Genomic DNA, 12,170 nt, shown 5'->3' on the forward strand with positions numbered 1-12,170 from the left:
CTAGCACAAATTTGTTTCATTTGTGGGGGACATTGGGAGAGCTTTAAATTTACCAACCTACTCTGCCATCTTCTCAAAATCCTCCCCCCAATAATTTCTTGAAAAACGCTGTTCAGGTCTTCTTTTTTATTATGGCTTTCAGGTAGTCCAATGATTGTAACATTGCCTCTCCTGGATCCATTTTCTAGGTCAGTGTTCTTTCCCCCCCCCATGATATATTTTACATTTTCTTTTATTTCTTCATTCTTTTGAACTTGTTTGTTTGATTCATGATGTCTCATGGAGTCATTAGCTTCCACTTGCCTAATTCTAACTTTTAAGGAGTTGTTTTTATCAGTGAGCTTTTTAGTTTATTTTTCCATTTGAGCATTTCCACTTTTTAAGCAATTTTCTAAGCTATTAACTTTTTCTTCATAGTTCTTTTGTATTATTCTTATTTCTTTTTCCAGTTTTTGTTCTATCTCTCTTATATGAATTTTAAACTACTTTTGAGTTCTTCCCTCAATTCTTTCTGGACTTGAGACCACTTTGAAGTTTTTCTTTGAAGTTTTGCCCATAGGTGTCTTGATCTTCCTGTCACCATAATATCTTTTTTTGTGGTCAGATTCTTTTTGGTGTTTGTGTTCTTCTTTCTGTTTTTCAGAAAATAAGGGGCACTGTCTCAGGTTTCTTATGCTTTGCCTACTAACTGATGCTTCACTGATGTTATTGAGGACCACGATGTACCCTCATGTTTGGCATTGTTGGCACTTGTAGAATTGGATTCTCAGAGTTGGAGTTTGTCCATTTTGTTGGCTGTGCCAGAATTTTGGGGGGGTCCTTGTATTGGTCTTTGCCTGCTCTACCATATAGGGGCTTAGGATTTACTACTTGTTTGCTGAGATGATTCTTGTCCTGGAATATTTTCTCTTTTTGCCCAAGTGAAACAGACTTTTTGTGATGATCTCCCATGTTTCTTGGGCTACAAAATGATTTCCTCTCATCTTTTTGTGGGTTATGCTGTTCCAGGATTCATTTTGGGATGTTATGGTTATTTGGAGTTGAATATGGGGAAGTTATTGCTATATACTGGTTACTCTCCCACCTTTATTTCTGAAAGATCTATCCATTAATTTTTATTTGATTAAATGCAATTAAAAGGCTTTTGCAGGAACAAAATATAGCTCAATTTAGAAGGAAAGCAGGAAATCAGGGGAAAGTTTTTGCAATCATTTTGCCTGATGGAAGCCTAGTTTCCCAATTATATAGGGAAATGAATCAAATTTATGAAAGTAAGAATCATTCCCCGTTGATCAAAGGATATGAGCAAGCATTTTATAAAAGAAATCAAAGCTATTAATTATAACATGAAAAAATTATCTAAATCACTAGTAACTATTAGAGAAATTCACTTTGCACATATCAGATTCAATAAGATGACTAAAAAGGGAAATATCCAATGCTGGAGAAGCTGTGGAAAAATTGGGTTTAATGCATTGCTGGTGCAGTTATCAGTTAATCCAACCATTTGAAACTATGCCTAAAGGGATATAAAACTCTTTGATTCTCTACTACCACTACTAGGTCAGTAACTGAAAAGAATCAAAGCAAAGGAAAAAGGAAATATTTGACCAAAATTGTTTTTTGCTGCTCTTTTTGTGAGTGGCGAACATTTTGAAATTGAGGGATGTCCATCAATTAAGAAGTGAGTGAACAAATTGTGGTATGTGATATTGATAGTACATTTGTGCTACCAGAAATGACAAGCAGGATGATTTTAGGGAAAAGATATAGATTTACATGAACTGATACAAAGAGAAGTGAGCAGAACAAAGAGAACTTTGTATACAGTAATGTATTATATGAATTGTAGTGTCCGGACTAGCTTTCTGGAGGATCTTGGGACCAGCCTTTGTTTTAATGGAGGAGTGAAGTAGTCAGGAGAGCCACCAGGATGGTCAAAGATGGAATGTCTCTATTTCCAGTCTTCTCAGCCCTTAAATAGCTCAATGTGATTACATCATTACAGCACACTAAGCATGTGCTAACTAGAGAACCATTATATCATCAATCACACTAAGCAAGTGCTAATTATAAGCATCTTGCTATGTAAATGCCTCTTGCTCTAAGTATCCCTTGCTTCAAGTAGAACACAGGTGGACATGCCCTCATTGACTTCTCAGGAAAGGTGAGACCACCAAAGGGAGGTGGGGAGCCAAATCAGACATTGTCAGCAGATTCCCTCTACCTTACCCAGTGTTCTTCCATTATCTGATGCTCTCTACAAAGAATGATTTTGATAGACTTATTAAGATAGACTTACATACTCTAATTAAGATAAAGATCTAAGACAGTTCTAAAGGATTTATAATGAAAAAATGCTATCAATCTTTAGAGAGGAAACAGATTATCTGAATTTAGATTCAAACATATTTTCTAAAAGCTTTCTTTTTTGTTTTGTTTTGGTCTTGATTATTTCATATGAAATTCTATTAAACTTTCAGAGAACATTTTGTTTCCATACTTCACACATTATTGTCAAGAAATAAAACACCCTAACTAGAATCCTTCTCTAAGACTAATATACTCCTAATAATAGATCCTTGAGAATGATAAAACACAGAAAATACCAATTTTATTAATGAATATTGACTCAATTTTATACCAGACTACTTCTTGTACAGCATCATTCATTGTGATCTAGTGGGATGCAAATGAGGAATGTTGGTTCATCATTAGGAAAACATTCAGTATTCCAAACTAAATGATTATCTTTATACATGCAGAAAATGTCTACATCAAATTAAAAACAAACAAACAAACAAAAACAACCCAATAGTACAAATTGTAGGTAAACGAGAGTCTTTTAAAAAATTTCAAAGAAGCCATCTATCCAAAATCTAAACTGACAATCTTATGCAATGGGGATACACTAGAACCTTTTCCAATAAATATAGGAGGAAATCAAGGAGCTTCAATTTCTAAATTATTATTTGATATCATTGTGGAAATATTAATATATCAATAAGACAATACAAATATATTAAAGATAGAAAGAGAAGATAAAAACAACCCTATAATGATATAATGACAACCTTTGAAAATTCCAGGAATCAGCAAATATGCTAATCAAAAGTCTTAGACTACAAAGTAAACCTTCAACAATCAACTTCCTTTCTGTAGGATAATCACAAAATCCATGAAGCAAAAGTAGAAGTGGAAACATACAGATACAGATGTAGATATAAATAGATATAGCTATGTAAACTATAAAATGCCTAAAATATCTTGGAAAGTAACTACCAAAGCACACAAAAGACTTGTGTAGACTACAAAGTGTTCCTTAAGGAACTAAAGGACAATTTAAATAGTTGGAACTACTGTGACAATATATTAAAAAAGAAGTGTCCCCAATTCAATTTATACTTTTAATTTCATAATAACCCAGTTACTAAGGGGATACTTTCTAGACCTAGTTGAGTCCATATTTTTGTTTTTACATTCTCTCCATTTCTAACCCAAAGAATGAGACAGAAAGAATGAAATTTAAAAAGTGGTGCTAATTCTTTTACTTACTAAGTTAAAAAAATTTAGTTTGAAGGAAGAGAGAGAATAATTCTATGCCTCCTAGAACACCAAGTAGTACTACATAAGGGAGAATAATTCTCTCTCTTCCTTCAAACTAATTTTTTTTAACTTAGTAAGTAAAAGAATTAGCACCACTTTTTAAATTTCAGTTCTAAATCTTACTAGGACTGCTGTAACCTACTCTATAGCATCTATGAGTGTTGGACATAAAATTTCATCTTTTATATTCCAAGCATATTGGAATTTTCTGGTCCTCTTAAGGAGTAAATCAGATTTGTATCAACAGTATCTATCCTACTGATTACAGATATGAAATTGTCTTTTACTTCTGTTTTCTCTGCCAAGAAGTCACCTTTTCAGCATGAAAGAGATTTTTAAAAATACATAATAGGGAAATAATGTCCTCCCAAAAAAAGGAAATATAATTGATTCTGTTAAATCTAGGTTAGTTGAAATAGGTGATACAACCTTAGTTAATGAAAGGCCTTGTGATTTTATTGGATAAACTACTCTGGGCTTTTATTGATTGATTAATTGATTTATATTTGAATATTTTAGAGAAATATTTTCTACCTATTAAAAAAGAAAAATATCGTTCCAACTTTTAAAAAGATAAAGAGGAGAATCTGACATTTAACAACCAATAAAGTTGATTCTTGGAAAATTTATGGTCTATATTATTATTATTTGTTTTTAATTAAAGCTTTTTATTTACAAATCATGGGTAATTTTTCCAATATTAATCCTTGCAAAACCTTTTGTTCCAAATTTTCCCCTCTTTCCCCTCACCCCCTTCCCTAACTGGCAGGTAGTCCAATATATGGTAAATATGTTGAAATACATGTTAAATCCTATATATGTATACATATTTATACAGTTATCTTGTACAAGAAAAATCAGTTCAAAAAGGAAGAAAAAGAAAAACTGAGAAAGAAAAGATGCAAGCAAATAACAACAGAAAGAGTGAGAATGCTATGTTGTGTTCCACACTGTTCCCATGGTTCTCTCTCTGGGTGTAGATGGCTCTCTTCATCTCTGAACAAATGGAACTGGTTTGAATCATCTCATTCTTGAAGAAAGCCATGCCCATCAGAATTGATCATTGTATAATCTTGTTGTTGCCGTGTATAATGATCTCCTGGTTCTGCTCATTTCACTTAGTATCAGTAGAAACACTATCCCAGTAGAAACACTACTGGATCAAAGGGCATGCACAGTTTAATAACTTTTTGAGCACACTTCCAAATTGTTCTCCAGAATAGTTGGATCAATTCACAGTTCCACCAACAATGTATCAGTACCATATATCCCCTCCAACATTCATCATTATCTTATCTTGTCCATCTTAGCCAATCTGACAGGCGTGTAGTGGTATCTCAGAGTTTTCTTACTTTGCAAATAGTGATTTGGAGCACCTTTTCATGTGGCTACAAATAGTTTCAATTTCTTCATCTGAAAATTGTTCATATCCTTTGACCATTTCTCAATTGGACAATAGCTTGAACTATTATAATTTTGAGTCAATTGTCTAAATATTTTAGAAATGAAGCCTTTATCAGATCTTTGTATGTAAAAATGTTTTCCCAGTTTATTGCTTCCCTTCTAATCTTGTTTGCATTAGTTTTGTTTGTACAAAAACTTTTTAAACTTAATGTAATAAAATTATCTATTTTATGATCAATAATAATCTCTAGTTCTTCTTTGGTCACAAATTTCTTCCTCCTCCACAAATCTAAGAGGTAGACTATCCTATGTTCTTCTAATTTTTTTATAATATCATTTTTTATGTCTAGATCATGAACCCATTTTGACCTGATCTTGGTATATGGTGTTAGGTATGGGTCTATGCCTACTTTCTACCATACCAGTTTCCAATTTTCCCAGCAGTTTTTGTCAAATAGTGAATTCTTATCCCAAAAGCTGAGGTCTTTGGGTTTTTCAAATACAAGGTTTTTATAGTCATTGACTATTTTGTCCTTTGAACCTATCCTATTCCACTGATCTCTCTATCTCTTAGCCAGTACAAAATGGTTTTGATGAACAACTGCTTTATAATATAGTTTTAGATCTGGTCCAGCTAGGCCACCTTCAATTGTGTTTCTCTTAATTCCTTTGAAAGTCTTGCCTTTTTGTTCTTTCAGATGAATTTTGTTGTCATTTTTTCTAGGTCAATAAGATAGTTTCTTGGGAGTTTGATAGGTATAGCACTAAATAAATATATTAGTTTAAGGAGTATTGTCATCTTTATTATGTTCTCTTGACCTATCCACAAGCACTTCATATTTTTTTCCAATTGCTTAGATCTGACTTTATTTATGTAGAAAGTGTTTTGTAGTTTTGCTTATATAGTTCCTAATTTTTCCTTGGCAGATAAATTCGCAAATATTTAATATTATTAACAGTATTTTTTTGCTTTTTTAAATTATAGCTTTTTATTTACAAGATATAGGCATGGGTAATTTTTCAGCATTGACCCTTGCAAAACCTTTTGTTCCAATTTCCCCCCTCCTTCCCCCACCCCCTCCTCCAGATGCAGGTAGACCAATACATGTTAAATGGAATTTCTCTTTGTATTTCTTGCTATTGGATTTTGTTAGTGATGTATAAGACTGCTGAGGATTTATGTGGATTTATTTTGTATCCTGCAACTTTGCTAATGTTGTGGATTATTTCTAATAGCTTTTTAGTTGATTCTCTGGGGTTCTTATACCATCATATCATCTACAAAGAGTGATAATTTGGTTTCCTCATTACCTACTCTAATTCTTTTAATCTCTTTTTCTTCTTTTATTGCCCAAGCTAGCATTTCTAATACAAAATTGAATAATAATGATGAGAGTGGGCAACCTCGTTTCATCCCTGATCTTATTGGAAATGATTCTAGTTTATCGCCATTACATATGATGCTTGCTGATGGTTTTAAATAGATGCTACTGATTGTTTCAAGGAAAAATCCATTTATTCTTGTACTCTCTTGTGTTTTTATTAGGAATGGACATTGGATTTTATCAAATGCTTTTTCTGCATTTATTGAAATAATCATATTGTTTTTGTTAATTTAGTTATTGATATAGTCAATAAGTTAATGGTTTTCCTAATATTGAACCAGCCCTGAATTCCTGGTATAAATTCTTCTTGGTCATGATGTATTATTCCGGGGCATGATTTTATGTAATCTTTTTGCTAATATTTTATCTCATTTTTTGTATCAATATTTATCAGGAAGATTGGTCTATAATTTTCTTTCTCTGTTTTCGTTTTACCTAGTTTAGGTATTAGTACCATATTTGTGTCATAAAAGGAGTCCTTAATTCCCTATTTTTTCAAATAGTTTATATAATATTGGAGTTAATTGTTCTTTAAATTTTTGGTAGAATTCACATGTAAATTCATCTGGTCCTGGGGATTTTTTCTTAGGGAATTGATTAATATCTTGTTCTATTTCTTTTTCTAAAATGGGACTATCTAAGCAATTTACTTTCTCCACTGTTAATCTGGGCAACCTATATTTTTGTAGGTATTCATCCATTTCACTTAGGTTATCAAATTTATTGGCATACTTTATGGGCAAAGAAACTCCTTATAATTGCTCTAGTTTCCTCTTCATTTGGTGGATAGTTCTCCTTTTTCATTTTTGAGACTAACAATTTGATTTTCCTCTTTCCTTTTTCTAATCAAATTAACTAAAGCTTTATCTATTTTGCTGGTTTTTTTTTTTTTTCATAAAACCAACTCTTAGTTTTATGTATTAATTCAGTAGGGTTTTTTTTAGTTTGAATTTTATTGATCTCTTCTTTTATTTTTAGAATTTCAAATTTGGTATTCAATTGGGAGTTTTAAATTTATTCTTTTTATAGGTTTTTTAGTTGCAATCCCAATTTATTGATCTTCTCTTTCTCTGTTTTATGCAAGTAAGCATCTAGATATATAAAATTTTCTCTAATAACCGCTTTGGCTGTATCCCACAAATTTTGATATGTTGTCTCATTATTGTCATTCCATTGGATAAAATTATTGATTGTGAGATTATTTACTTTCCAATTTCTTTTTGATCTATTTTCCACTGGCCCTTTATTGAATGTAATTTTTTTGGCATTGTGATCTGAAAAAAATGCATTTACTATTTCTGCCTGTCTGCATTTGATTTTGATGTCCTAATATATGGTCAATTTTTGTATTGGTTCCATGAATTGCTGAGAAGAAAGTGTGCTCCTTTCTGTCTCCATTCAATTTTCTCCAAAAATTTATCATATCTAATTTTTCTAATATTCTAATTACCCTTTAACCTTCTTTCTTATTTATTTTGTGGTTTGATTTATCTAGTTCTGAGAGAGTAAGGTTGAGTTCTCCCACTCTTATAGTTTTGCTGTCCATTCCTTCTTGCTACTCTCTTAACTTCTCCTTTAGGAATTTAGATACTACACCACTTGGTGCATATATGTTTAATATTGAGATTGCTTCATTATCTATGGAACCCTTTAGCAAGATATAATTTCCTTCCTTATCTCTTTTAATTAGATCTATTTTTGCTTTTGCTTGATCTAAGATAAGGATGGCTGCTCATACTTTTTTTACTTCACCTGAAGCATAATAGATTCTGCTCCAGTCTTTTACCTTTACTCTCTATGTATCACTCTGCTTTAAATGTGTTTCTTGTAAACAACATATAGTAGGATTCTGTCTTTTAATTCAGTCTACTATCTGCCTAAGTTTTATGGAAGAGTTCACCCTATTCACATTTATAGTTAAAACTACTAATTCTGTATTTCCTGCCATCTTATTAACCCCAAATTATACTTTTCTCTTTTCCTTTTTCCCTTTCCCTCCTTCCCAGTATTTTACTTATGAGCAGTGTTTCTTTCCCCCACTATTTCTCTTTTCCCTTCAATTTAGCCTACCCCTTCCATTTTCTTCTTTCCCCTCCTACTTTTCTATAAGATAAAAGATATTTCTCAGTGAAACCAATTATATCTTTGGGCCAGATCTGTTGAGAGCAAAATTCATACAATATTCATCACCCTCCATTCTTTCTCTTAATTATAATATATTTTCTTTGTCTCTTCCTGAGATATAGCTACCTTCATTTTACCTCCACTTTCCCCAATTATTTCTGTTACAATCCCCTGTCCCCCTCTAGTTTCTTTTTTGTAACAGTAAAATCAGATTATACATGTACTTGCTATATATACTATGTATACTCATAATAGAAATATAGTTCTCAAGAGTTTTTTTTTCTTTTTACCTTTTTATGCTTCTCTTGAGTTCTGTATTTGGAGGTCATATTTTTTATTTAGCTTTGGTCTTTTCATCAAAAATACATGGAATTCACCAGTTTCTTTGAATGTTTATCTTTTTCCCTGAAAGAAAATGCTTAGTTTAGCAGGGTAATTTATTCTTGGCTGCATTCCAAGATCCTTTGCCTTTTGCAATATCAGATTCTAGGCCACTTCAATCATTTAAAGTGAAAGCTGATAGGTCCTGAGTAATCCTTATTGTGACTCTTTGGTATTTGAATTGTTTGTTTGTCTGTTTGTTTGTTTGTTTTTTTCCTGGCTGCTTGTTATGTTTTTTTCCTTGGTTTGATAGTTCTGAAATTTAGCCATGATATTCCTTGGGGTTCTAATTTTGGGGTCTGTTTCAGGAAGCATTTGGTAAATTCTTTGAATGGTCATTTTATCTTCTGAATTTATGATTTCTGAGCAATTGTCTTTGTTGATTTTCAGAAAGATAGTGTCTAGGCTCTTTTTTCATCATGCATTTCAAGGAGTCCAATCATCCTTAGATTGTCTCTCTAGATCTATTTTTCAGGTTGGTTGTTTCCCCAATTAGGTATTTTACATTTTTTTTCTGTTTTTTTTTTTCATGTTTTTGATTTTATATGACTGATTCTTGTTGTCTCATTGTCTCATTGACATTCAATTCTGAATTTTAGTGAATTATTTTCTTCTTTTACTTTTTTTTAAACTTATTTTTGTATTTATCCAATTGAATTTTTGAATGAGTTGTTTTGTTCTATGGAATTTTTTTTCCATTTCACAAATTCTGTTTTTTAAGGAGTTATTTTATTTTTCCATTTCACAAATTCTACTTTTAAGGAGTTATTTTTTTTTCTGTTTTACAAATTCTGTTTTACTGGGATTGCTTTCTTTTTCCATTTTATCAAATCTATCTTTTAATGACCTTTTCCAAACCCTCTTGCAAAGTTTTAGTTTCTTTTCCCCATTTTTCTTCTAGGTCTCTTTTAAGATCCTTTTTAATTTCTTCTAGGAGAATCTTGTGTGATGAGGATCAGGTGATATCACCTTTTGGGGCTTCATCTGGAGACAATCTGTCTTTAGTTTACTCAGGGTTTGAAATCTGTTCTTCTCTTTCATCATAGAAGCTTTCAATTGTTAGAGTCCTCTTTATCTTTTTACTCATTTTTTTAAGTTAAGGTCTGCTTTTAGGGCAGAGAGGTTTTTCAAGTGGTTGTGGCTGAACTGTGTCATGCTGATTCACTCTTGGTGCTGAGTGGATGTGGCCAGGTCCTGTGAGATTTCAGGGTTCACTATTGATCTTTTGTGTTTGTTTTGGATGTTTTATAACTTCTCTGCTGATCTACTGGCTTGCAACCAGGGCAGAGTGGCCAACACTGGTGTAGATTCCTCCCCATAAATACCATCTGCACTGGCGTTTGTACTCAGGTCATTGTGTTAGGCTGTCTCCTTCCCATTTCCTATCAAAATAGACCCTTTCTGATCTGTTTCCTCCCAGTAGATTCTCTGCTACACAAAAACTGCATTGCCCTGCAACTCTGCATTGTCTATGCTGGCAAACACTGGCAAATGCCAGTACAGAGTCGCAGGGAGATGCAGTCTTGTGTTAGCTTGCCTCCCTCCCATTTCCAATTGAAACAGACCTTTTCTGGCATTTTATCTTTTGCTGATAATTTTTTGCACTTCCAATATTTGTGGATTCTGCCAGTCTAGAGCTAATTTAGAGGCTGAATTTGCTAATTAGTCTGAGGGTTGTAGAGAAGATCAGAGAGAAATGTGTGTTGTCTCCTCCATCTTGGCTCTGCCCCGGAAATCTTGCTTTATATTATTAAAAGACAAGATTTGTGAAAAATCAGAAAAAAAAGATTTATTCACAAAAATGGGTGATACCTGAGTAATTTCATTTCCTGTTTTTGACCGGATCATTAGAGCATTAGATTGGGAAAAGTTCTAGGTAGAGTTTATCAGAATTGTAGCAAAACGTTTCAGCAAATGCTTCATGCTGCTTTTCCTATAGAAAAGAGACATTTTTTTTCTTTTATATGATAAAATAGTTAAGTAACTTTGTAAATGGTTGAAAGACAGATCTTGAATTCACATCATTAATAATTCATCTTGGAAAATTATCTCTAGTGCAATGCTCCAGGATCTATGTTTGGCCTTGTGCTATTTGACAACTTTGGAAATGACTTGGATAAAGAATAAAGAGGAAGCAAAAATAAAAAAGGTATGACAAAACATGAAGCACAATTGAAATTCATAAACCTTAAAAATAATGGTTAAGCAGGTTAATTTTTCTTAATTTCAGGATTCCCAGATATTTTCATATATTTATGTACATTATTACTTAATTATGCCTTCCTTATTTTGTGTTTATGAGTAATGTCTTGAGGAGAGGACTGATCCTTTCTGAGTTATAGTCTTTCCCTTCAGCCAGAAAAATCCCTAGGTCATCTATTGTACACTACTCTATGCTGCTATCATTTTTGTCCTTTCCTACAAATGTTTCATTTTTCTCCAATTAAATGTAATCTCAATTCTAGTATTTAGATAAGTATTAGAAAAGATTTTCAATAAATATCAAGAAAAAGCTTTTATAATATTAAAGGACACATTGTACATAATCTCAGAATCATTCATTAAATTATTAAACAAACATTCAAACTACTTTTTTTGTTTATTTGCAAATATATAGTGTAAATTCAAATATTTGGTATTTTTTAGTATATATTTTCCTAAGTGAATAAATAGCAAACAATAAAACAAGTTTAAATACTGAGTGCTTTCCTTTGCCTTTTCTTCCTTCCTCTACCCCATGTATAAACTTTATGATAAAATAGACAAAAATATACATGCCTACATGTAAACATACAGCCAAATTTGGTTGTACTTGTCAATATATATTTTGTAAGCTCTACATAGCAGCTCATCTTGGAACTTTTATCTTTTTTTTGGAGAACATATATAAATATAGCAACTCGAAGTATAAAAATTTTGTTGCAATATATTTTATTTGGGGGTTAGTTTTTAAACCTTTCCCTTTTAAGGGAATAAGATCTCACAATACCTCTCTTATGATAGAGTGATGCTTATGTTGCTCTTACACCTACTATGTTACAAATAAGACCACCAAACTAATCTGTACTTTAAAATCTCATTTTAAATCATTTTCTAAGCAAAAAAATAGTTATTTAAACAAAATATTATTGATCTTTTGCATTTATATCATCTTTTCCCACTGTTTTATCTATTTCCTCAGTGATGTTTCTTTTAATGAAGATTGAAAGAAGAAACATACATACAACTTCACAAAACAAATAATACTTGTTTTTGTGAAACAAAAGCTGT

General features: G+C 31.9%; 1 protein-coding gene across 4 annotated transcripts in view; it reads left to right on the forward strand.

The window, feature by feature from the left end:
- The window catches only part of LOC141556502 (mirror-image polydactyly gene 1 protein-like), a 259,090-nt gene extending 248,044 nt beyond the window's left edge, over positions 1-11,046 (forward strand). For 2 of the 4 annotated variants that reach the window (XM_074290699.1, XM_074290700.1), the window contains exon 9: positions 10,956-11,045. In XM_074290699.1, coding sequence (XP_074146800.1) covers positions 10,956-11,027 — 72 coding nt within the window. In that variant the 3' untranslated portion in view covers positions 11,028-11,045. Of the gene's footprint in view, positions 1-10,955 lie in introns of all 4 variants that reach the window. The other 2 variants (XM_074290702.1, XM_074290701.1) reach the window with 1 other exon arrangement.
- Positions 11,047-12,170: the final 1,124 nt, after the last annotated feature.

Source organism: Sminthopsis crassicaudata, chromosome 2 (genome assembly GCF_048593235.1).
Source record: "Sminthopsis crassicaudata isolate SCR6 chromosome 2, ASM4859323v1, whole genome shotgun sequence".
NCBI classification, from domain to species: domain Eukaryota; kingdom Metazoa; phylum Chordata; class Mammalia; order Dasyuromorphia; family Dasyuridae; genus Sminthopsis; species Sminthopsis crassicaudata.